Genomic DNA, 27,988 nt, shown 5'->3' with positions numbered 1-27,988 from the left:
AGAATGTACCACACATATCAAACAGGATTTCTAGAAGGAGAAAACAGAGAAGATTGGGAAAATGTAATACTTCAAGAGAAAATGGTGGAAAAGTTTTCAGAACTAATGAAAGATGATAATCTTCAGAATTCTGGGCATTTAATTTTAAGCAAGATTAAAGCTAACCAGCAAAAAATGACCTACCTCAGAGTGCAACTCTAGAACACCTAAGACAATGAAAATATCTTAAAAGCCAGGTACCCAAGACAGCACTGTAGGGCAAGACCACATCTCTCCTGACAGGATTCAAAAGTGGGCCCCGAGGGATTAAAATACTTGTTTTTTAGTCACACTGGCTTCCTGACTTGCACAGGAGTCAACAAGAAGTCTTGTGAGCTCACAGTAAAATTGCCCCTTCCCAGAAAGAGGCTAAGAGGGGGATTGGCTTGGTGCATCCAAGATAATACCCTTCCCTCCCTAATCCTCAATATTCACAGCCTCACTATCACAATCTGCCCCCAGAAATCATCCCACTAGGAATAATCTCTTTATGCCTTTTCTCACTATTCATTTTGGTCACTGCAAAAAGCCCCTAATCATCATGTTCCCCCTAATATCCCATGTTCTCATCCCCAGAAGGTAACGATACATCCTTTCTTCTGCCCCATTCCCTGCCAACTCTCTACCACTAAATTCTGAAGAATTCACAGTACACCATCAGCAGAATCTCATTATATCTCTGAACATTTTCTTTATCTTGTTCTAACTGAAGCCTGGCCCTCTACCAAGGATACTGCATACTACAGTCCTTTCAATTGTTGCTGTTGGGTTGTATTTTAGCTTGTTTTCTTCACAGAACCCCCATACCCACTGGCCTAGAGGTGGGCTAGATGTGGTGGTCATCAATGTTCTTCATCCAGTTTTCTGAAGTGTGGTACTGGTGTAGGCTACGATAGGCAGACCAACTGACCAGTAAAACACAGAGCCAAGCAACAAACCCACAGTTCTGAAACTCCGGTACGTGAGAGGTGACATGTCAGATTACTAGAGGAAAGGAGAGATTATTCCACAAACCGAACAAGATAAAAAAGGTTTTCTATATGGCACAAGATAAAATCAGGTCCCTACCTCATATTAAAAAAAAAAAAAAACAACTCCAGATGGATCAAGGACTTAAATGTCCCAAACCTTACATCTTTCAGTAAAAAATCAAAGGGGACACTCTTCTCATCTGGACAAAAAAGAGTTTCTCAGACAAAGCAGAAAATATTAACTATAAACGATAAATCTGACAATATTAAAATCAAGTATTCTTGTTCATTAGATGACAGAAGAAAGTGGGAGAAGAGAGGAATTACAAATTAGAAGATATTTGCTGTCTTGTATAAGACAAAGGATCAGTATCAGAAGTAAATAAAGAGTTGCTAAAAGCCAACAGGAAAAGCACAAACAGTACAACAGAAAAATGGTCAAAAAACATCTACTAGTATTTCACAGAGAAGGAAACATGTATGTTCAGTCTCATTGGTGACAAGAGAAATGCAAATCAAACGCTGCTGGTGGAAATGTCAAGTAATATCACCACCCTCATAAAGTTCAACATTCATGGTTGGGCATGGTGGCTCATGCCTATAATCCCAGCACTTTGGGAGGCCAAGGCGGGTGGATTACCTAAGGTCAAGAGTTCAAGACCAGCCTGGCCAATGTGGCAAAACCCTGTCTCTACTAAAAATACAAAAAATTAGCTGGGCGTGGTGGCGGGCGCCTGTAATCCCAGCTATTTGGGAGGCTGAGACAAAAGAATTGCTTGAATCCGGGAGGCGGAGGTTGCAGTGAGCCAAGATCGTGCCATTGCACTACAGCCTGGGTGACAGTGAGACTCTGTCTCAAAAAAAAAAAAAAAAAAAAATTTCAACATTCATATACCTTATGACTCAGCAATTATACTCCTACACAAATACCCAGAAAATCTTAAACCTGTACTAGGGCACATGCATAGAAATGTTCCCAACAGCATGATTCATCATAGTAATACCTAAGAACAACTGAAATGTGACAGGAGAATGAACATATAAACTATAGTATAGAAGTTAAGTGGATGGGCCGGGTATGGTGGTTCACACCTGTAATCCCAGCACTTTGGGAGGCCGAGGCGGGTGGATCACGAGGTCAGGAGATCAAGACCATCCTGGCTAACACGGTGAAACCCTTTCTCTACTAAAAATACAAAAAATTAGCCAGACATGGTGGCGGGCGCCTGTAGTCCCAGCTACTGGGGAGGTTGAGGCAGGAGAATGGTGTGAACCCGGGAGGCGGCGCTTGCAGTGAGCCGAGATCACGCCACTGCATTCCAGCCTGGGTGACGGAGCAAGACTCGTCTCAAAACAAACAAACAAAAAGAAAAAACAAAAACAAACAAACAACAAAAGAAATGGATGACCTACAGCTACACAAAATAAATCTTAGCAATATAAAGTGAAAAAAAAAATCAGTTCCAAAATGATTTAAAAGTATCCCAAACACACCCACACTTCCTCCCACATTAACAAAGTTAACAACTTTAATATCACAGATATGTGCAAATATCACAATTTTAGAACATTTTCATCTCCTCAAAAAGAAACCCTGTCCCCGACCCTCCCTCCTGTGGCAAACACTAGCCTACTTTCTGTCTCTATAGATTTCCCTGTTCTGGATACTTTTGATAAAGTATGTGGTCTTTTTGACTGTCTTCTTTCACTTAGCATAGTATTTTCAAGGTTCATCTATGTTGTAGCATGCATCAGCATTTCATTCCTTTTGATGTACCCATATCTCTTAAGAATATTTATCAAGGATATAAAACTATATACAGTGTTCCAAAGAAGACATACAAATGGCCAACAGGTATATGAAAAGGTGCTCAACATCACTAACCATCAGAGAAATGCAAATCAAAACCATGATGAGGTATTACTTCATACTTGCTAGGATGGGTATTATAAAAAAGACAAGAGATAACAAATGCTGGTGAGGGTGTTTACACTGTTGGGATTATAAATTGGTACAGCTATTATGGAAAACAGCATGGAGGTTCCTCAAAAACTTAAAAACAGAACTACCATAAGATCCAGCAATCCCACTTCTGGGTGTATATCCAAAGGAAATGAAATCAGTATCTTGAAGAGACATCTGAACCCCTATGTTCATTGCAGCATTATTCGCAATAACCAAGATAGGGAAACAATCTTAAGTGTCCATCAACAGATGAATTAATAAATAGTGGTAAATATATACAATGGAATATTATTCAGCTACAAAAAAGAAAATCCCACCATTTGTGACAACACAGATGATCCTAGAGAACATATTATGTTCGGTGAAGCCAGACACAGAAAGATAAATACCTAGTAGAGTTCATTTATATGTGGAATCTAAAAAAGTTAAACTCAGAAGCAGAGAGTAAAACAGTGGTTGTCAAGGGTTTGCTTGAGGGTGGGGAAAATGGGGAGATGTTGGTCAAAAAATAGGAATGTTCAGTTACAAGATGAATAAGTTCTGGGATCTAGTGTACAGAATGGGTGGTGATGGATGTGTTAATATCACGTAGTAATCATTACACAATGTATATGTATATTAAATCATCACACTGTATAGCTTAAATATATTCAATCTTTGTCAGTTAAATATTTTCAAAAACCTATATACAATGGAAAGTAAATGAATAAATACTGAAATCTGGATAATGGTTTCCTCAAGTATAGAGTGGCAGGGGAGGATCAAACAGGTAAATATAAGTTATTGCAAGGTTCTAGCTTTCGTAGTGGGTGGTGGGTTCACTTATTCATTCTAACAAACAAACCAACCAATCAATAAAAAGAGGCCCATGCTGGACCATTGATGAGAGACTGTCTTAATCTATAGATTATGATTACTCCAATTATGTACACCAGAGATACTTAAAGAGGTTAAGTTTAAAGAATTTGACCATATCACACTTCTGTTCTTCAAAAGACAATATAAAGAAAGTAAAATCACAAACCAGGAAGAGACATCTGCAAAGCACATTACTGATAAAAAACCAGCCCAGAATATATGAAGAACTCCTAGGAATCAGAATCAATAAAACAAAGAATACATGAATAGACATTTCACATATGAGGAAAAACAATTAGTAACCAGGTAAATGCCTAAGTATTTCTTTAAAAACTGAAGTCAGGTCACATCATCTCCATTTCCCATCTCACACAGGGTGAAAGCTGAAGTCCATCCAGGGGTGTAGAAAACGCTTTGTGATTTGGCTGCCTCTCTGACCTCTTCTTCTGCTTTCCATACCCTGGCTAACTGTGTTCCAGTCACACCGGCCTCCTTATTATTCCTGGACACATCAGTCACGTTCCCCCTCAGGGCGTTTGTATTTGTTGTTTCCTCTCCCTGAAATGTCCTTTCCTAGCATAACACATGGTGACTACTGTAATTTCTATTAGGTCTTTGTTAAAGTGTCACTGTCTCGGTGAAGCCTTCCCTGACTGTCCAATTTAAATTGCTACTCATTCCCACCATAAACTTCTTATTCCCCATGTAGGCTTTAGGCTTTTGTTTCCACAAGCTTTAATCACCACCTGAGATGGCATATATTTTGCCTATTGGCTTACTAACTTCTCTTCCTCCCCAGACCACACACAATAGAATGCAGAGCCCACTGAAGGCCTGGACCTTTGTCTACTCTGTTCAATACTCCATGACAAGAACAGAGTCTGGTACATAGTAGGAACTCTCAATATCTGGGAATACACATACTAAAACCATGAGACACCATTACTTACGTACTCAAACGGCAAAAAAGAAAAAGCCTGATAATATCAGTTAAAGGTAAGGATAAAGAGTTATGGGAACTCATGCTACTGATGAGAGTATAAGATGACACAAGCATTTGGGAAAACACTTTGGCATGACCTAGTAGAGGTAATTATGAGCATGTTACAACCAAGAAATTCTACATATATCCAAGAAATTCCATGCATATCTTCGTGATAAGTCCAAGAATATTCACAAAGGCACGGTTTCATGACCGAAATAAAGTATAATAATTAGCAATAGAACAGATACATTGTGATATAGTTATACAATGGAATTCTCTGTAGCCATGAAAATTAATGAAGCATATACACATATATGGATATGGCTAACTCTCAAAAACAGAATGTTTAATTTTATTTTTTATTTTTTAGAGATGGTATGTTGCTCTGTGGCCCAGGCTGGAGTGTAATGGTGCGATTTTGGCTCACTGCAACCTTCCCTTCCCAGTTTCAAGCGGGTCTCCTGCCTCAGCCTCCCAAGTGGCTGGAATTACTGGCGTCTGCCACCAAACCCAGCTAACTTTTGTATTTTTTTAGTAAAGACGGAGTTTCACCATGCTGGCCAGGATGGTCTCGAACTCCTGACCTCAGGTGATGTGCCCACCTCAGCCTCCCAAAGTGCTCGGATTATAGGCGTGAGCCATGACGCCTGGCCCAGAATGTTTACATTTTAAAAAGGCAAATGACAAGAATACACAGAGGATGCTTTTATAAAGTTCAAAATTAACAAAACTACATATAGACTATTTAGGGATAGATGTATCTGTGGTAAAACTACATAGAAAAGAAAAAGAATGATTAACACATAACTGGGAAGTCACACAGACGACTGCAGACACTGGTAATGTCTGTGGCTACATGTGTTCATTTTATTTTTATTATTATTATTTGAGACAGAGTCTCGCTCTGTCACCCAGACTGGAATGTAGTAGCATGATCTCAGATCACTGCAACCTCCGCCTCCCAGGCTCAAGAGATTCTCATGCCTCAGCCACCTGAGTAGCTGGGATTATAGGTGTACGCCACTATGCCTGGCTAACTTCTGCATTTTTATTAGAGATGGGGGTTTCACCATGCTGGCCGGGCTGGTCTTGAACTCTTGGCCTCAAGTGATCTACCTGCCTTGGCCTCCCAAAGTGTTGGGATTACAGATGTGAGACACCACGCCCAGTCCATTTTATTTTTCTTTAAACTTTAAATACACATTTTAATATACAAATATATACATATATATTGTATTTCTTTATGACTTTTTCCTCACAATGAAGCATAAACATTTTTAAAAAGACAGTAAAAGAATGTTTACCCTTTGACAACTGTGTGCTAAACAGCTTTCACCTGCCTCTTTGTCAGTTAATCCCCATCAAAAATGATAACTTAAACCTAAATTTTCTGACTTCAAGGCCTCTATGCTCTTTCCATAATCACAATAAACTGTTAATGCTATCCCAAATTTCATTATAAGCAGGCCCTACAGACTGCATTTGAAAAGTCCACCTGTAAACGCGGGTGCCTAATCGTTTTCCTCCTTGGAAGTTTCCCGTCCACGGAAGCTATGAATATATAAGGATATACTGAGGCTGGGGTACAACCAAAACAGCATTTCTAAGTCAATTTCAAAAACTTCTTTGTTATAAAAAACAAAAAGAAATGATAAACACTTCAATTTCCCTAGCAATCAAATATTTAAGAACATTTATAACAGTCACAACTAAATTCAAACTTGATTTTTCTTGTTGCAATCTAAATATTTTCTTCCATATTTATTAGAGTGAGTTTATATAAGTTAACCATAATTCCTCTACTTTTAAAAAGACTTTCCAAATAACTACTAAGAAAGCAGTACCTTCCCAAACATTTTCCTACATGGTAGACACAATGACAATGTCTGTACACCATGATAGAGAAAACGGAGGAAGCAACCAAAGAAAACAGCTTAGGGGCTCTGGTGGGCCTAAGGATGAAAGGGATCAAGATTGTGGCTAATTTGTCATCCACTGGTGGTAGGCTGATTGGGAATCCTTGAAATATAGTGATCCTTTAAGGTTTACTCTTTCAACTTTTGTATTTGTAATTAACTGCCTACTTCACTGGCAGTGTCCTTTACACAGTATTTGAAAGAGTATACCGGAGAAAAATGAGTTGTATATTAAAAAAAGAAAAAAAAAAGGGCAGGGCGCAGTGCCTCATGCCCATAATCCTAGCATTTTGGGAGGCTGAGGCAGGCAGATCACGAGGTCAAGAGACAGAGACAGACCATCCTGGCCAACATGGTGAAACCCCGTCTCTACTAAAAGTACAAAAATTAGATGGGCGTGGCACCTATAGTCCCAGCTACCCGTGAGGCTGACGCAGAGGCAGAAGAATTGCTTGAACCTGGGAAGTGGAGGTTGTAGTGAGCCGAGATGGTGCCACTGCACTGCAGCCTGGTGACTTTATCTCAAAAAAAAAAAAAAAAAAAAAAGAGAGAGAGAGAAAATATAGAATAAGGGTAATAGAGAATCAAACTAATATTAAAATTTAGGACTTCAATACAGTCACATGTCAGCTAATGATGGAACACTTTCTGAGAAATGTGTTAGGCATTTTTATTGTTGTGCAAACATTAAAACAGAGTATACTTACACAAACCTAGATGGTGTATAGCTTACTACACATCCAGGCTAATGTTATACCTTTCTATCATTGTGTGAACATCATTAAGACAGTATACTTACACAAACCTAGATGTTACAGCTTATTACACATCTAGGTTATACGTATCACCTATTGCTCCTAGGCTACAAACCTGTACAACATGTTACTGTACTGAATGCTGTAGGCAACTGGAACACAACAGTAGTATTTGTGTATGTAAACATAAAAAAGGCAATGTGTTGTGCAAAAACATTATGACAGCACTAGTTGATAAGAACTTTTCAGCTGTACTATAACTCTCATGGGACCACTGTTGTATATGCAGTCCACTGTTGACTGAAATGTTGTTATACAGGGTATGACTGCATTTTCCACAGCTTGTCTTATAAAGCTCTATTTCTATTCTTATCAATTCTCTGATGACAGAATCTACTAAAAATCTGTGACAGTTCTTCTGTCTCCTAGTTTTATGATCTTAAGCAAGTCTATGCCTCAGTTTTCTCTTCTGCAAATGGGGTACTAACCACCTTGAATAACTTAATGTAATATTGTGTGTGAAGCATCCAGAATAGTTCCTGATGCAGCACAGGCAACCAGTAAGTGCAAACTTCCCCTTCCTCCCTCAAAGGATCTTTTTTTTTTTTTTTTGAGACAGAGTCTTGCTCTGTCCCCAAGGCTGGAGTACAGTGGCGTGATCTCGGCTCAATGAAACCTCCACTCCCGGGTTCACGCCATGCTCCTGCCTCAGCCTCGCAAGTAGCTGGGACTACATGCGCCTGCCACCATGCCTGACTAATTTTTTTTGTATTTTTAGTAGAGACGGGGTTTCACCATGTTAGCCACGATGGTCTTGATCTCCTAACCTCATGATCTGCCCACCTGAGCCTCCCAAAGTGCTGGGATTACAGGCGTGACTCACTGCACCTGGCCCCTCAAAGGATATTTTAAAATGTAATTCTTCTGGATCAAAATTATGCATCTAAGAATTAAATTTTTAAAATTCCCATTTACAGCAATGGGATCCTAAACAAAATATGTTTTATGACGCTCTAAGCTGACAATGCTTAGGAAAAGTGTGGTTAAGTCCTACAGAGACAGACTTGCGATTATTATTTTTTTGAGATGGAGTCTTGCTCTGTTGCCCAGGTTGGAGTGCAACGGCATGATCTCGGCTCACTGCAACCTAAACCTCCTGGGTTCAACTGATTCTCCCGCCTCAGCCTCCCGAGTAGCTTAGATTACAGGCACCTGCCATCATGCCAGGTTAATTTTGTGTGTGTGTGTGTGGTGTGTGTGTGTGTGTGTGTGTGTGTGTGTATTTTTGTAGCAACAGAGTTTCACCATGTTGTGATCCATCCGCCTTGGCCTCCCAAAATGCTGGGATTACAGGTGTGAGCCACCGCACCCGGCCCAGACTTCAAATTATTAGGAAAGCATATACCTCTAAAGTGTATGCTTCAATTTACTACGAAAGCACATCATTCCAAACACCAATGGGAACTCAGTGGTTACTCATCTTTGGGCACACACAGGATCAGGTTTTCAAGGTCATGCTAAAGAATTTTACAGATAAAAGTTTTCCACATCACTGAATGAGTAGACTGAGCTAAGGATATATCTTTTTTATGTATTTTATTTTTTAATTGTTTCTGAGATGGGTCTTGCTCTGTCACCCAGGCTGGAGTATAGCGGCATGATCTCGGCTCACTGCAACCTCCACTTGCCGGGGTTCAAGAGAGTCTCCTGCCTCAGCCTCCCAAGTAGCTCAGACTATAGGCAAGAGCCACCATGCCTGGCTAATTTTTGGTATTTCTAGTAGAGACAGGGTTTCACCATGTTGGCCAGTCTGGTCTCTAACTTCTGACCTCAGGTGATCTGCCCACATTGTCCTCCCAAAGTGCTGGGATTACAGGCATGAGACACCATGCCCAGCCAGGTATATCTTTTGATAGCTATTTGATGACAGCTATCCCACCACCCACCCTCAGTGAAGATTAAATTGAGGAAGGAAAGTACCCTCTCACTCCCACATAAAACCAGCAGATTCAGTTTGCCCAGCCACCAGTTCAAGCCACAGGAGGTTTTACTGGCTTCACCACGGACCTCAATGCCAAAAATTACCATTGCATATTGAATACAGTGAGCAACTGTCTACAACAGTCTAATTGAAAAGACACTGAGAAAGGTTGCAAGTTTTTCAGAGGACACAAAATGGCAATATGGTCCCAGAGTGAGATTAAATTTTGTATCAAACCAAAGATCTACAGAAAAGTTACTTATGCCCTATCCAGGCTGGGCCCTGTGGCTCACGCCTGTAATCCCAGCACTTTGGAAGGCCAAGGTGGGTGGATCACCTGAGGTCAGGAGTTTGAGACCAGCCTGGCTAACTTGGTAAAATCCCATCTCTACAAAAAAAAAATAAATAAATAAAAATTAGCTGGGTGTGGTGGCGTGTGCCTGTAGTACCAGCTACTCGGGAGGTTGAGGCAAGAGAATCGCTCAAACGCGGGAGGGAGAGGTTGCAGTGAGCCAAGACAGCCCCACTACACTCCAGCCTGGGCGACAGAGCAAGACTCCCTCTCAAAACAAACAAACAAAAAAGTAAAGTACTTACGCCCTATCCTTTACTTGGCTCCAAAACCTGAAACTATGGTAGAAATTAGATTTTATTTTGTGTATAATTTTATCAGTATTTCTGAGCTTTCAAAAGTTAAACAATAGAAAGTTCTCCAGTTGGCACAACAAATTAATACAATGCTTTCAAAAAGCAGGGCATGGTGGCTCATGTCTGTAATTCCAGCGCTTTGGGAGGCCAAGGAAGGAGAACAGCTTGAGGCCAGGATTTTGAGGCCAGCCTGAGCAACGTAGTAAGAGCCTGGCTCTACAAAAAATAAAAAATGAACTAGGTAGACATGGTGGCACACACTTGTGGCCCTAGATGCCTGGGAGGCTGAGGTAGGAGGATCGCTTGAGCCCATGTGTTCCGGGTAACAATGAGTCATGACTGAACTACTGCATTTCAGCCTGGGCAACAGAACAAGACCTTGTCTCTTAAAAAGATAAATAAATAAATAACACTGAGAAGAGATACAAAGATGCTATACTCAAAAACGTATCTGTGAGAAAATGTAATAAAAGGTTACTATGTTATCCATTTAGCAAAACTTTACGAAGAACCTACAGCATAACATCAGGGCCCAACTTTTCAATTTTGCAATAATGAAACTGTTAAAGCAAGTAGTATGATTGAGTTCTGTCAAAATCACACACGGAGGAACACGTGCAATGAAAAGTGACAGCTTACTAGTTAGGCAGTTAGAATACAGATGGAATGATGAAGGACCACCACAAATAGAATAGCAAAAGTTTTGCTTTCCAGACCAAAGAATTCATACAAATCAGCATAGCTGTGGGCTATGGGAAAACAATACACGTGACAAGTTTTCTTTTCTTGAGCTCACTTGGGGCAGACTGCAAGTTTAAGGCACAGTTATAAAAAAAAAAAAGGTATTAACAGTATGGTGTAGAAACAGTGGCTACATATGCAAACAGCGGGAAGGACCATATTAACAGAATCATCCTAGATCTTTGCAACCAGAGGATCTTGCTGATTTACACATTTTAACTGGATTCCTGTGGGGGGATGTGGGAGGGAACCAGATCAATTAACCTGAAACTTCATAAGGCACTGCAATTATAGCACTTTCTGAAACTACTAGTATAAAAATATCCTTGCTTTTTGCATTAAATCTTTTTAAAAAGCTTCTTGGAAAGTCACTTTTTAAAAATCAAATCGGCCAGGTGTGGTAGTTCCTGCCTGTAATCCCAGCACTTTGGGAAGCCAAGGCGGGCAGATCACAAGGCCAAGAGATCAAGACCATCCTGGCCAACCAACATGGTGAAATCTCCTCTCTACAAAAAATACAAAAATTAGCTGGGCGTAGTGGCGCACGCCTGTAGTCCCAGATACTCGGGAGGCTGAGGCAGAATGGCGTGCACCTGGGAGGCGGAGCTCACAGTGAGCTGAGATTGCACCACTGCAGTCCAGCCTGGGTGACAGAGCAAGACTCTGTCTCAAAAAATAAAATAAAATAAGGCTGGGCATGGTGGCTCACGCCTGTAATCCCAGCACTTTGCGAGGCCGAGGTGGGTGGATCACAAGGTCAAGAGATCGAGACCATCCCGGCCAATAAACATGGTGAAACCCCATCTCTACAAAAAATACAGAAATTAGCTGGGCATAGTGGCCCACGTCTGTAGTCCCAGCTACTTCGGAGGCTGAGGCAGGAGAACCACTTGAACCTGAGAGGCGGAGGTTGCAGTGAGCCGAGATAGCGCCACTGCACTCCCACCCGGGAGACAGGGGAAGGTCTCGAAAAATAAATAAATAAAATAAAATAAAATAAAATAAAAATCAATATTATTAAGAAAGAAAACAGTCTACCAAATAATTCAAGAAGCACTGAGAAAATAAGCAGCAATCATATGGAGGAAATGCATTAGCATCATTTTTAGATAACTCTAACTGCTTCTCATTTTTATTTTACACATTTCAAACATCACTCCAATCTTTTTTGCACAGGATGAAGTTATAGCTTATTGCCTTACAAACTCTTCAGAGTCAATCTGTTAACTGGATGATTCAAGGAAGGAGCTCACGCTTAGGTTTTAAAATTCTAGCCACTTACTAGCTCTGTGACTTCTTACAAGTTACAAGAGTGCACTGTGACTTGGTTTCCTCCCAACCACCAAAATCTGAGGCAAACTACAAATTCTTTTAGCTTATTTATTTTAAGTTCAGGTTTTCCATTTAATGCCCTCTCCTATACTCGATTCAAAATTTTAAACATCTGGTTATTTTAAAAGTTCTGACCAATTCCCTTGGAGTGAAAATGGCATCATGCTTATAATGGAAGCATGTCTTAGTTTTTGGAAGTTACGTTTTGAAGTGCTTTTTTTAAAAGTGTCATGGTGCCTGCAACTTTCTATCAAATATTTTAGTAAAAGAGTTGCCTGTATTTACTGTCTCCAATTCCTCTCTTCCCATCCTTCAAACCATACTACTCACTTTCATTCCCCATCATCCCACAAAAACCATTCGATATCACCAGTGAGCTTCACACTGCTAAATCCAATGGTCATTCTCAGTCTGCATTTTATTGACCCATATTCTCACTGAAATGCCTACTTTATTGGCAGGCAGAATGCCCCACAATTCTGAATTCCTGCTTCTCTGATGGCCTCTCCAGCTGCTCGGAATGGTCCAGGCTCAAGTCCTCTACCTCTAGATGCCAGAGTGCTCCAAGGATCAGCCTTTGAACCTTCCTTTTTTTTTTTTTTTTTTTACCTATACTCACTACCTGGTTGTTCTTATTCACTTTCAGAGATTTATGCAATGAAGATTCTGTAATTTATATCTCCACCAGCCCTGTACTCTTAACTGTATACCCAACTGATTCCTTGACATGTCTGTTTAGGTATCAACGGGCATCTTGAGCTCAATGTATGGAAAAAAAAAAAAAGAATTCTTGATGCTCCCTTGCAAACATGTTCCATCCACAAGCTTCATTATCTGAAAATTACTCCAACAGCCATTTGATTGATCTCCCCAATTTGGTCGTTGCCCCCCACTTAAATCTACTTATCTATAGCAGCAAGAGTGATCCTGTTAAACATAAAAGTCAGATTTGACTGATCCTGAGCTCAAAACTCTCCAGTGGTTTCTCATCTCAGTCACAGAAATTCATGTCTTTATAATGGCCTACAAGGTCTTCATGTCTGGCTCCAAACTACCTCTCTGATCTCAGTTACTTCTCTCCTCCACTCTAGTCACACTGTTCTCCTTGGATTCCTCAAACATAAGAGACAAAGTATAGCTTCAAGGACACTCCTTTGCTACTTCCTCTGCTCACACAGTCTTCCTGGGCCAGGATCACTCCCTGACCTCTACTTCCTTTAGATCCTGGTCAAATATGTTTCTTATATATCTGTCACCTGTTTGGTCTCTCCTTCACCAGATTATAAGATCTGTGAGTTCAGGGACTTTTATGTTTTGTTCACACAGTGTATAGAATAATTCCTGGCACAGGGTAGGTGTTCAGTAAGTACTTGACGGAATAATGAAGGGAAGTTGGGGTTCTGGAGAATGCTGAGTAGAAAAAAGACCAGCTATCCATTTCACTAGTATCTATGAAGCCAGAGATAGCTAAGAAAAACAGGACTTTCATCATATTTAATATTTTAAGATTATAAACAAAGAAACATGGCATTATTTGTTTATTTCTGGATGGAATTTCATATATAGTTTATATTCAGCTTGCATTATCTACAAAAAATATTATGTAGATTAACTGGACTATTAATACATGGGAAGTTATATAAAGAGAGAAAACTGATTACACTTCATTTATACATGTATTACAAATTCCCCAGCAAGGTATATTTCTTGATGAAGGCCCAACTGGCTAATTATATGCATCACCTTATCTACCCATTAGTTAAGTTGGCAGGATACCTTTAGCAATGCATTGAGATAGGAAATATAGCTCCACATACATCAAAATAATTAAGAATAACTTTCTTTAAAAATTCTATAATTCAACATTTTTACTTATTTGTAATCTTAATTAATAAAACTGTATTATTACATTTCCATAGGAACTAAAATATTGATAGAAAGAGTAGTTCATTCCAGTTGTTATACCCACGAACCTATCAGTTCCCTTAACACTTACCCTTAAAAGAAATTAAACTCCTCATGTACTATACTGTATAACCCAATGTAAAAAGGTAGAAAGTTTAAATAGTCTAAACTAGAATTTCTTTGGAAAAATCAAACAAAACCATAACAAATGTTAGTGATTAAGAGCACTTATTTTCCTGAAGAGGTTAATATTTTGGAGATTCAAGCTACAGAACCAATGAATGATATGGTATAATCTCACACTGACCCTCTGTGGTTTACTGAAGTATAACATCAAAAAAGTCCTGAGGTTCAGGGTAACTGTTACCAAAAACACACATTTCTTAAGACATAAATTCACTGAAATACACACGTCATGAAAGTACTTTGTTGTTTATAACGTTTATAAGTATCTCTAAGCAAAAAAGGTATTATTAGTTCCAAATTCCACACGAATAAACTGAGGTACAGAAAGACTGTTCAATGATCATGTGTGTGTGTTCAATGATCATGTGTGTGTGTGTATATATATATATCTTACACAGAAAAGCCCTTTACACTTGTATGTGCATGCGTACATGTACCAATACCCCATTAGGGGCCTTCAAAATATTACAGTTTAAGACTTTCGAAAACTCATCATACATTATCAATTTTCCCCTATTCAATTAAAAGTAAAAAATACATATCCAATGTTGACGATAATTCTGTGAAACTGACACTCTTACTGATTGTTGAAGGTATTATAAGCTGGTACAACACTTTCAGAAAGCAATTTGGCAATAACTTAAAGACACAAAAAGTATTCTGCCCTTTCTTAGTAATTCTATTTCTGGGAAACTATCCTAAGAAAATAATTCAAAATATGGAAAAAGTTATAGGTTATTTATAACATCCCAGATACTTGGCATCTGAGATGTAACATTTGCGGTTTTGACACTGGTAGTTTTAACAGCTTGTGAGAGAACCACAGGTTGATCTACAGCACATGTAAAGTTGCTGTGTGAGCAAGGAAGTCACGTAACTAACTGGTGAGTTAAGCCTGAATACTAGCATCAGCTTCTCATTGTAGCCTGGTTGTTCTCTACTAGTCCTGGCATGCTTGGAAACATTTCTAGGCTGGAAGAGACGAACAACACACCTTTGTTTTAAAAGTTTTTAAAATTAAAAGGCCCTGAAAAAGCAAGCCAATTACTTGGCTGCTGATGAAAATGAAGAGATTTAAGAAAAGCTTGATATTTTAGGGTTTGAGATCTGTCCTGTTTTTTTTTTTTTTCAATGTTGTAGGTCCACTATAGTGAAAGACTAGAAACCTAATCAAATATTCAACAACAGAGAAATGGTAAATTAAACTGTAATCTTCTTAACCAGTGGTTGAATTAGGATAGTGGAATTACAGATGATACTCTTTCATTTTACATTTTCACTTCATAAGGTCAACATTACCCTAATACCAAAAACCAATACAAGAATGAAAACTACAGATCATATTCCTTTTTGCCACAAGTACAAATATTTTAAATAAAATATTACTAAATTAGGCTAGGAATATACAAAAAGATAAGGTATCATAACCAAGTTGGGGTTTATCCCAGGAAACGTAAGCATTGCTTATATTTTCCAGTTACAGATAACAGGTGTAAATACCACTTTTAGGTATTTGCCCTAGGTAACTATGTTTTGTTTGTTTGTTTGAGACAGGGTCTCATTCTGTTGCCTAGGCTGGAGTGCAGTAGCATGATCACAGATAACTGCAGCCTCAACCTCCCTGAGCTCAGGTGATCCTCCCACCTCAGCTTCCCCAGCAGCTGAGACTACAGGCGTGCGCCACCATGCCCAGCTAATTTTTGTATTTTTTTTGTAGAGATGGAACGGTTTTGCCATGCTACTCAGGCTGGTCTCAAACATCTGAGGCTCAAGTAATCCACACACCTTGGCCTCCAAAAAAGTGCTGGGATTACAGGCGTGAGCCACTGTGCCCAGTCTCATAATTATGTTAATAAAGATGCAATCTAGATGTGGTCCACTCAGTGTGGGAACCTATATCATATATCTGTACCTTATAACTGGCATTATGTATTTCTGAAATATTTGCTATAGAACACCTCAATCCAGTTTATTTTAGATCTGCTTTCTCAAACAGACAACTGAACACTTCAATTTAAAAATGCTCATATTAAAATATATTCAGTAAGCTCATTCTAAGATTAGAATTAAACTACAATGTATTCAACTTAAAAGACAGAATTTAACATTTCTTGGAATCGTAAAGTCAAGGGACTCAAGTAAAATATTTCTTCACAGACATCTCTGAGTGGTATGATTATGTTGCCTTATTGTGGAGATTTACTGACACAGAGAGCTCAACCCCTTAAAGCAGCCTTCAGTTCTTTTGTGAGATAATTCTAATAACATAGATAATTCCTCTTTATATTATTACATTAAAAGCTACCTTCCTTCAACTTTTATCCAGTGGCAGTACTGCTAACCTGTGAGGTAATAAAAGAGATTAAGTCTCCATTTACATATTCTGCAAGTATTTAAAAATAGCTGTTAAAATCACTTTTTAGACTTTTCCTCTCCAGGCCAAATCAATTGAGTTCTCCCAACCACTTGTCATATGATACAACAGTAAACTTCATTTGTTCTCATCACTACTTCCTGCAAAAGCCAAACATTTAAAACAAATGGGTTGCAACACAGCACTTCATTCCTGTAGGAATATGCAGCAGACCACCCTAGCAAATTTACTACAACAGCCAGTCAATCCTCAAATATCAAAATACACTAATTTTTTTCCAAACAAAAACCCATGTAAAAAAATGTTTTATTTCCACTATAAAAGCATGCTACTTATAAAAATGGAATTGATAACAGAACACTTTTAAGTTTTAAGCAATGGTATTCCTACAACTGGTTAGTACTCTTTCTCCTAGAGACTAACACAGGCTAAAGAACTGAACCCTTATCCAAAAATATATCTGGTTTTAAAAGTTATACATATATATAACATAAACAGCAGTAACCTACAAAAACAGTATTGGCTGCAAAAGTCCATGGTGATTTGCCCAGCACTGTTGAAAAAAATGTGTACAGTAGTCCCCCACTATCTGAGGAGGATACATTCCATGACCCATAGTGAATGTCTGAAACTGTGGATAGTACTGAACCCTATAGATAGTATGTTTTTTCCTGTACATCTATAGCTATGATAAAGTTTAACTTATAAATTAGGCACAGTAAGAGATAAATAACACCAACAATAAAATAGAACAATTATACTGTAATAAAGGTTATATGAATATAATCTCTCTTCCTCTTTCTCTTTCAAAGTATCTTATTGCACTATACTGGGTAACAAACTGCAGAAAGTGAAACCATGAAAAAGGGGCAACTGCTGTTTACTAGAGAATGATCTCATTTATCCCAGCTTTTATCTTTGTTTAGCTTTGACATGGTTGTAATTAGTTTTGTATTAGTATTATTTTACTCTACTATGCTATATTTATTTGATTATTTGCAGCAAGACTGAAGATGGAAGACTATGTACTACATATTTTGTGTTAGGGAAACCTCATGAATTAAGGACTATTGGGGGTTATGGAAGAAAAGGTCACTTAAGAATTAAACAGGCCGGGTGCGGTGGCTCAAGCCTGTAATCCCAGCACTTTGGGAGGCCGAGATGGGCGGATCACGAGGTCAGGAGATCGAGACCATCCTGGCTAACACTGTGAAACCCCGTCTCTACTAAAAAATACAAAAAACTAGCCCAGGGAGGTGGCGGGCGCCTGTAGTCCCAGCTACTCTGGAGGCTGAGGCAGGAGAATGGCGTAAACCCGGGAGATGGAGCTTGCAGTGAGCTGATATCCGGCCACTGCACTCCAGCCCGGGCGACAGAGTGAGACTCCGTCTCAAAAAAAAAAAAAGAATTAAACATATTCAAAAGAAGCGTAGTAACTTTTGAATACATGGTGCCTGGATTCAAGTTTCTATATCTTGAGAATACAGGCTCAAACCTAGGAAAGGCTACTCTGATAAATGAACAGGAATAATTTTAGTTAGTAAATCGAAGAAACCAATTAAGAATAAGCTGGTAAGAGTCTAAAATGCTAGTCATTAAGTTCGTTAAATGGTGTATGCAAATACAATGTTAAGGTCCTCACCAAAACATTTCCAGTTCCTTCATATTTAAAATGTACTCAATATACTGAAATTGGAAAAAGAGAAAACATTTAGTAACTAATTCTTACCTGGAACCCATTTAATTTCCATTTCCATGTCATTTTCTTTGCCTTTCTTTTCTTTCTCTTGAATAACCTGCAAGAGCTGCCTGTATTTAGCAATTTGTTCTTCATCATCCTTCTGACTTTTCTTTGTTTTCCCATCTTCTTCTACATCGACTCTATCATCACCTGAAGAAAAGAAAAGTTCACTTAATACACAGAAACAATTCACTTCTAACTCTAGTCTTCAGATCTTATGGTCACTCTCTTCTAAGAGATGCTGCTAAGACCACAGGATATCAAAATCAGACTTAAATTTCTGAAAACTAAATGAAAGACCTTAGGGTCTCATGTAGAATAAAAATCAGTTGCAATATAAATTGGCACTGTCACAGTAGTACGCTTGGGAATTCCCCCTTTTCATTAAAATTTATATTGGATAATAACTCTGCAGTTACATATCATCTTTGGGCTTCTCTTTCCTATAAGTTGCAAGATAATGACGATGGCATTTTATCCCTCTTTATGTCCTCCACTATCCAGCACAGTGGCTTTAAAATGTTATGCTGAATAAATGTAGGCTGAATACTGTTGAGATGAATTTGGTTTGCAGATTCAGCTATTCAGACTGAAGAGAAGAGATAAAGGCAGTTGTTTATAATCCAAACCTAAGAATATTGGAACTTTTCCATTTTTGAGTAAGCACGCTTACTCCAACGATCTCATTAATACATTAAGAATAAAAATGAATTAGGAGTTACTTCAATTAATTTCACTGTGTGGAAAAATATTCATATTTGCACTTTCTAGTTCTATAAAAATAATTAAAATACAAAGAAACAGTATAAAATTCACAGGCAACAAATACCCAAGAAAAAAAACACACCAAAAAGTTTGTTCTACATTTCCACTGCAAGTCTCCAAATCAAAAACAAATCAGAAACCTGGGTTTTAATGCAAAACATACAGACTTACTGAACTGACTGTCTCAAGTAAAGGAAACTCTACTAGCAGAATAATGAAGTCCCTCTCCTCTATAACCTATGGCTAACTGCTCACCAAAAATGTCTGACATTATTAAGCATTTAGCTGGGAAACTTCAGTGTCAACAGATTGCCCTTGTATCTTTTTTAATTTTTAAAAGTCATTTATTTTTTCTTTTTTCAGCAAGTTCATATAATCAATGTCCTTATATATTAAAAAGGTGATATGGAAAAAAACTGGTTACATAAATATTTCTATATGTATATAAATTTTTTTCTTAAAATAAATAAAAAATGGTCCAGGACATTCTTTCCATCCTGTCACACTTTTATTTTCATTCAAACAGCTGAAATTCATTTTTTTCCTGTTTGTGCTTTGTGCCACAATAATAATGTTGGATGGAATTCTGTCATGTATCCCGTAATTCAATGGATAAAACATCAGGAACACATTAACAAATGGCAAAGTATTTCTTTCTATTAAAAGCTTACTTCTGAAAACATAACTAGAAACAAGCTCCTTCCAGGTTGAAATTTTAGTGGTAAGTCTCTGATAGCTTACTTTAAACTGATTTTTTTCCAGTACTGAAATTTTACATTCTGAAGCTCTAAAATGTGGGGTAAGTCATGTAGCTCTGTTTTTTCCCAATTCAAGGACACTAGTTTGTGAAAGCCTTAATACTATATCAGGAGTGAAAAAATAATAATTCTAACAGTAAGCCACCCTGCTATGCTCTCTTATAAACAATAACCAGAAACATTCAGTAGCTTTAAGGCATTCAAATATGCTGATGTATCTATGAGAGGTACAAAATTACAGATTATAGTAAATTTGTAATCAATTAAAATACAGAAGAAAATTACATGCTTTAAAAAAACTTGGTGTATCTCAAACAAAAAGCCATTATTTATTAAATTTCTTTTTTTTTTTTTTGAGACAGAGTCTCACTCTGTCGCCCAGGCTGGAGTGCAGTGGTGCAATCTCAGCTCACTGCAAGCTCCAACTCCCAGGTTCACGCCATTCTCCTGCCTCAGCCTCCCGAGTAGGTGGGACTACAGGCGTCCGTCACCACGCCGGGGTAATTTTTTTGTATTTTTAGTAGAGTGGGGTTTCACCATGTTAGCCAGCATGGTCTCCATCTCCTGACCTCATGATCCGCCCGCCTCAGCCTCCCAAAGTGTTGGGATTACAGGCGTGAGCCGCCGCGACCGGCCTATTTATTAAAGATTTCAGAAATAAAAATACAAGATACAAGGTACATAATTTCAGTCTTTCCAACCATAAGCCTGGTACTATTAGATCCTCTTTTCACAGTTATGGAAGAAAAATATAGGGGCTTCAGTAAACCTAACCTATGTACAGTGAAGTTAAGAACTGAAACCAGCAGAGCCCAAGCTCTTAATAAGAATGTATTAACAAATTATTGCTTATTTATTTATTCACAATATTAGCTGCCCTCATGTCAAAAATGTCATTTTAAAATTTAGTTCGGTTCTCCCAAAACAGAAATCTACTTGAACAACTTGTATCCAATCTTCACAAGTGTACATAAACAGTTATCTTTTTTTCCTTTATTTTACAGCTGATGTGAAGAAAAACTATTCAGAATTTTCAGAAAAGTTCTAAATGCCCATACAGGCATACAAATAAAAAAGAAATACTGATAAATCATTATGTCTTTCTCCATATCTATGAGGAGAAAAGACATATACAGAGGATAATTGCAGAAATGACTCAGCTGTTCTGTGAACAATAAAAAAATAAAATGGTCATCCAGTTATTTGGAATGCCAAAAAAAATTAACAAGCATCTGCCACTAAGGCCTTAAAAAAAACGTGAGGCCCTTTGCATCCAACTTAACTCCCATTGCAAATACACATTTTCAAAGAGTATTAAATACTTAAGCAATTATGTGGTTGTATTAATGAGATGTCTGAACAAAGAAACCAGAATGATTAAACATGATTTTCCATACTGTTAAAGAGTAGTATTTTATGAAAAGCTTAGAAAAATGAAGCACTGTCTTCAGGAATCTAAAAGAAACAGTGACAGACCAATCACGGGATCTCGGAAACTCAAGGTTTAACCGCACTATGGTCATACTAAAGAAACATTTTAGGATTTATTTAATTTGATATTTAGGCTATAAAAATAATATATATACAAAAGGAAAACAAAAAAGCTATGAAAAATGTTAAGCCACAAATTAGAGAATATTCATTCTTGCTGATTTAAAATACTTATATCTACGTTTAACATTTATGGGTTCTTCACTTTCTGTCAGCATTAAATCTCTTATAATTGTTCATGATTGGGAATTCTTCTATTAGATAAGAAGAATGAAGATGTGAAGATATTAGGCAGATAGTATCAACCAAAAGTTGACATGAAATTACAACCAGGCAACCAATTTCCAAACAGAGACAGATCAAATACAGGGAAAAAGGGTTTTGTGGCTTTATTTCCACAAAGTGAGCTATTTTAAGCAAAGAGCATATACATTTAAAAGTACAGCTGATTCTTGAACAATATGGAGGTTAGAGGTGCCAACTCCAGGCACAGTAGAAAATCCACATATATCTTTTGATTCTCCCAAAACTTTAACAAATAGTCTACTGTGCAGTGGAAGCCTTACAAATAATACAGTCAGTTAACACATATTTTGTGTATGTATTATACACTGTATTCTTATAATAAACTAGAGAAAATAAAATGGTACTAAGAAAATCGTAAGGAAGAGAAATATATTTCCTATGCATTATATGGAAGTGGATCATTGTAAAGGTCTTCATCCTCACTGTCATCATCACACTGGGTAGGCTAAGGAGGAGCAGGAAGAGGGGCTGGCCTTATAGTTTCACGGGTGCCAATCGCAGAAGAAAACCCAGGCATAAGTGAACCCACACAGTTCAAACCCGTGTTGTTCAAGAGTCATTTGTACACCATTAATCATTTCAAGCATTTAAAAGAAAAGAAAAGAAAAAAAAAAGGCCAGGAGCAGAGGCTCATGCCTATAATCCCAGCACTCTGGGAAGCTGAGGCAGGTTGATCGCTTGAGGTCAGGAGTTCGAGACCAGCCTGGCCAACATGGTGAAACCCCATCTCTACTAAAAATACAAAAATTACCCAGGCATGGTGACAAGCACTCGCAGTCCCAGCTACTCAGGAGGCTGAGCCAGGAGAATCGCTTGAACCCAGGAGGAAGAGGTTACAGTGAGCCCAGATTGTACCGCTGCACTCCAGCCAGGGTGACACAGCAGTACTCAAAAAACAAAAACAACTTGAATAAAGATAAAGATAATTTGAGAACTTCTTAACAGCAAGCTAAGTACTTCAGACTAACTCTTTCACTGAAGACATTAAGTTGGAATTAAGTTGGATTAAATATTTTATAAAGCTTCAAAGAGGTTAAAAAAAGAAAGAAAAGTTTCAAAGAACTGTCAAGTTAGAGAAGACTTACTACGTCAAAAACAAGAAGGGAATATTAGAGGGATGACTCCAGGGTTAAAGACCTGTTTTGCTCTGAGATCATTTCCTGTTTCCTGATCCACAGAACAAAGAGCCATGAAACTCAACTGTGGTTTTAGCAGCCTTTCAGAACCAAGAAGACAAAGGTTAAAGGCCAAACAAAAGAGGGAATTTCAATTAGTACCTTGGATTTAAGCAGCCACCCAGAGGGATATACTCCCAGGGATATGGTCAATCTGAAGTAAACCAGCCCTCATACAGACTTTAATCACCTGCAGAAGCCAGAGAACCTAAGTCTTAACATTTGGAGAAATGTGGTTCTAAACCAACCAAAGTAAATTATTCTCTGATCAAAGATACCTTAACTTTAAATATCAAAATAACACACAAAGTTCACTAGGCACACAAGTAAACAAGAGAGAAATACCTTGTAAAATAAGACACCAACCTGAAAATACATGAAATATTAAAACTATCAGAGACTATGAGTAAAAAATATAAAAAGTAGTGTTTCTGACTTGAAATATAGCCAAATACAACCTCCATAAGTAAAAAATGTAACAACCAAGATTAAGAACTCAATGGAGAGGTCTACCAGCAGATTTAACACTGTTGAAAAGACAATTGGTGATCTGGAAGATAGGTCAGAAGAAAACATCCAGAACGCAGTACAGAGACAACAGATTAAAAACATAAAAGTAGAGATAGGCAAGATATAATGACGAGCTCTAACATGTATTTAGTTGATGTCCTAAAAGGATAAAGAAACAACATCTGAAAACATAATGGCTGAGAATATTCCAAAACTGAAGAAAGATACCACTCTACAAATAAATGAAACCCAACAACAAACCTCAAGCTCCATAAACAAAAAGAAATCTACTCTTATACTTACCATAGTAAAATTGCAGAAAGACAAAAAGAAAAACTTTAAAAGCAGTCAAAGGAATAATTATAGAAACAGAGAGTCTACTTTTTAACTAGTTGAAAACATGGACTGTAAAAATATTTAATCAATCTAAATGATGCTCTTATTTTTAAAAAGGCAAATGGGTGGGGGGGGTGCCTAAAAGATTGTTTTACTGGTTTACTAGGAAACTGTGCAACCACATGCATTAGAACAAGTCTAGAAGGCCATGCTTGGTTAGGCTGGGATTTTAAACAAAATGTTTATAATTAAAGAAATTCAGGCAAAGAAAAGATATTGTTTTTAAATCAATCACTATCTATAGGTATATATAATACTGTGCATGTGAGCATATTTGCAGACAGAATTTGGCCTTCCCTTTAAAGCTACTGCCAAAGACCTATGTCCATTAATGGTCACTAAAAGATTAACAATACCTTGTAGCTCCTCTTCTATCTCCTCTTCGTCTTCACTAGAGGAAGCTAAGTAGGCTTGAAAATCCATGTCCAAAAGCTCTTCCTTTTTAAACTTCCTGTTGAGCACTGTAATTCTTTCATGATCAGTCTCATCCCAAGTGATTTCCACCTTTCACCAACGAATAAGAAAAAATAACACACGAAAATGGAAATGTCAACTCAAACTTGTTAAGAATATATACTATTAACCTGGATGTTTAACAGTAAGTTAGAAGTTAAGACACATTAAAACAAATGCATGAATGATATGATTAATAAATAGTATTCTACTTGTGAAAAGGGAACCATTTCTATTAATCTGTACCTTCTCCCCATTCTCTGCTATCTACAGGATACTCCATTACTGGCATTAAAAATTAACCAGTGTATAAATTAATTACGGCGAAAAAAAACTAAGAAAATGTACTGGTAAAAAACTTAACATTATGGGCCAGGCATGATGGCTCACACTTGTAATCCCACCACTTTGGGAGGCCAAGGCGGGTGGATCACCTGAGGTCAGGAGTTTGAGACCAGCCTGGCCAACATGGTGAAATCCCATCTCTACTAAAAACACAACAAATTAGCCGGGCGTGGTGGCGGGTGCCTGTAATCCCAGCTACTTAGGAAGGCTGAGGCAGGAGAATCAGGAGGCCTGTAATCCCAGCTACTCAGGAGGCAGAGGTTGCAGTGAGCTGAGATCACGCCATTGCACTCCAGCCTTGGCAACAAGAGCAAAACTCCATCTCGAAAAAAAAAAAAAGTTAACATTATGAATTAGTGAAAACATGTTTTTCAACCGGAGTTCTAAGATTTCAGGAGATCTGCAAACTATATGAAATCTGTTGAAAAAACAATACAAACTCAGTGGGGTCCATTTAAAAAAAAGATTAAGAACCACTGATGAGAAAAGCATCTATTAGTTGGAAATAGCTTAAACCTCCATGATACATGAATTCATCTAGGACATGACTGATGTGGTGATGACTGGCTCCTGTCCTCTACATAGCCCCTATTCACATATAAGGCCCTGCTAGATATTTTATCTTCATCATAGGATAGATCCCACGTCCTTGGTTTTTGTTTATTCCCCTCAGGCCAATCTCCCCAGACAAGGATAGCAAGAGACAGCAATTAATTGAGATCCTTAAAATCACTGCCACCTGTCTCAGAAATTCCAGCTAGTCATAGGATTCAGAAGATCCCTATTCTGATAATTAAGCCTGAGCAGATAACCACCAAACCACTGCTGGCACTTAGGATAGATGTTGATGATACAGCCAGGACCCAGGAACTCTACACTGGCTGGCTTGACAGGCTGGCCCTGATCATTATTTTGGTCCTGAAAATAACATGACTTTAATTTCATGTGACTGAATTTTTTAGACTTTGCTTACTATGTAATGGTAGAGTTTTACTACACCCAGTAACTAATCAATGCCATAGAGTGCCCACCACAGTGCAGCAGGTGACAGACACAGCTATTCTCTCTGCTACCAGTCCCTCCTCAGAGAAGCCTGGTGATTTATCACATAGGAAAAGCAGAGGGAAGCTAGTGGGGCTATTGCAGAGTACAGCTGTGAACAGAAGGGTTATTGGAAGAAAGAAAAGGGAGAAGGGAGGCCAAGGTGGGTGGATCACCAGAGGTCAGAAGTTTGAGATCGGCCTGACTAACATGGTTAAACCCCGTCTCTATTAAATATACAAAATTAGCTGGGCGTGGTGGCGTGCCCCTGTAATCCCAGCTACTTGGGAGGCTGAGGCAGGAGAATCACTTGAACCTGGGAGGCGGAGGTTGGAGTGAGCCAGGATTGTGCCACTGCACTCCAGCCTGGGTGACAGAGTGAGACTCAGTCTCCAAAAAAAGAAAAGAAAAGGGAGAAGGAGCCAGGCACAGTGGCTCACACTTGTAATCCCAGCACTTTGGGAGGCAGAGGGGGGAGGATCACCTGAGCTCAGGAGTTCAAGATCAGCCTGGCCAAGATGGTGAAACCCAGTCTCTACTAAAAATACAAAAATTAGCCGGGTGTGGTGGTGCACACCTGTAATCCCAGCTGCTGGGGAGGCTGAGGCAGGAGAATCACTTGAACCCAGGAGGCAGAGGTTGCGGTGAGCTGAGATCGTGCCACTGCACTCCAGCCTGGGCGACACAGCAAGACTCTGTATTTAAAAAAAAAAAAGAAAAGGGAGAAGGTAGTCACCTAAGTAATAAACTATTTCAATAGACAAAAACCTTTTGGTTATTTGTTACAAAGCATTAATGTGACATTTATTATATCTTAATTATTCCACATCAATTCTTTTTACAGTTTTGAATCATATCTGCAGAAAAAGGTACTCCTATTTTAAATCTTCACTAGTTTTGTTTAACTGTGCTGCGAGGTAATTTATTATCCACTTCCCCTTATTCCCTAGGATATTAATAACTGATGTATTAGAGTGTATAGGAAAGACAGAAGAGTGTATAGGAAAGACAGAAGAGAAAAAAGAAATATCAGCAGGTAGCTGACACAGGCTTAAATGCATAACAAGAATCTGAAAATAGGTTCACAGATATGGTAGATGCAGACACACTTGTGTCTCATCTCTATCTGTACCCATACATTTAAATTTTGAATACTTTGAGGCTGGCAGCAGTAGCTTACGACGCCTGTAATCCGAGCACTTTGGGAGGCCAAGGCGGGAGGATCACTTGAGGTCAGGAGTTTGACACCAGCCTGGTCAATATGACGAAACCCTGTTCCTAGTAAAAATACAAAAATTTGCCAGGTGTAGTGGTGCACACCTGTAAACCCAGCTACTTGGGCAGCTGAGGCACGAGAATCGCTTCATCCTGCGAGGCAGAGGTTGCAGTAATCATACCACTGTACTCCAGCCTGGGTGAGAGAGCGAGACTCTGTCTCAAGAAAAAATAATAACAAAAAATTAATACTTTCCATTTTTAAAGATGCTATAATATACAAACTCTCTTCAAAAAGCAATAGAGTCCAGCTACATATTTTTTAAAGTTAAGAAATACCGTTGATGTTCCCATTGCAGCAGATGTGAAATATTTTGGTTTATATGCTGTTAAATCCACTTCTGAGGCTACATCCTTAGGCTCATCATCAAAAGTAATATCATCTGGTATAAACCTAAGACGTAAAGAAAAAAATTTATTTAAACATACACTGCAGTGATAAACAACCATACATATAACTTTCTAAAAGACACACGTTTAAGAGACAATGTTAGACATAACCTCTGTGTATTTCTTAATGAATTCATCTTTGTATAAATTTCTGAAATTCATAAGCTATAACTCTGTAATTCCTCTAAATTTAAAAGAATGCTGTATAGACAGAAATCTTGCATTAGGAGTCAATTAATGAGTCAGGTGCAAGCACATGTGGGTCCCTCACATTTCAAAAAGATCCAGACTTGACAGCACAGTCACTGACTACATGTTTTTGTTGTTGTTTTTAGAGAGAGGGTCTTGCTCCATCACTCAGGTTGGAGGGTCATGGCATAATCATGGCTCACTGAAGTCTCAACGGCCTAGGCTCAAGCAATCCTCTACAGGCATGTGCCAACATGCCTGGCTAATTTTTACTTTTAAAATTTTTTGTAGAGACAGGGTCTCACTATGTTGCCCAGGCTGGTCTTGAACTCCTGGGCTCAAGCGATCTTCCTGCTTAGGCCTCCCAAAGTGCTGGGATTACAGGCATGAGCTACTATGCCCAGTTGGCTATATCATATTTTAAAGATCAAATATAATTATTAAAGGGTAAGCATTGTGAATACAAAGTATCATATACATGAGGTGTCACTGAAAA

The 27,988-nt window shown here is 38.4% G+C and overlaps 1 protein-coding gene across 4 annotated transcripts in view; it reads right to left on the bottom strand.

The window, feature by feature from the left end:
- ESF1 (ESF1 nucleolar pre-rRNA processing protein homolog) overlaps positions 1 to 27,988 on the bottom strand; it is a 66,721-nt gene that overhangs the window by 24,998 nt on the left and 13,735 nt on the right. For all 4 annotated transcript variants that reach the window (XM_033185575.1, XM_033185578.1, XM_033185576.1 and 1 more), the window contains 3 exons: positions 27,193 to 27,307; positions 24,156 to 24,303; positions 18,387 to 18,548 (listed from right to left, as the gene is read on the bottom strand). In XM_033185575.1, coding sequence (XP_033041466.1) covers positions 18,387 to 18,548; positions 24,156 to 24,303; positions 27,193 to 27,307 — 425 coding nt within the window. The remainder of the gene's footprint in view (positions 1 to 18,386; positions 18,549 to 24,155; positions 24,304 to 27,192; positions 27,308 to 27,988) is intronic.

This window comes from Trachypithecus francoisi, unplaced genomic scaffold (genome assembly GCF_009764315.1).
Source record: "Trachypithecus francoisi isolate TF-2019V2 unplaced genomic scaffold, Tfra_2.0 Lachesis_group21, whole genome shotgun sequence".
NCBI classification, from domain to species: Eukaryota; Metazoa; Chordata; class Mammalia; order Primates; family Cercopithecidae; genus Trachypithecus; species Trachypithecus francoisi.
Note: the sequence above shows the minus strand (reverse complement) of the source record. Positions and strands in the feature narration are given on the sequence as shown.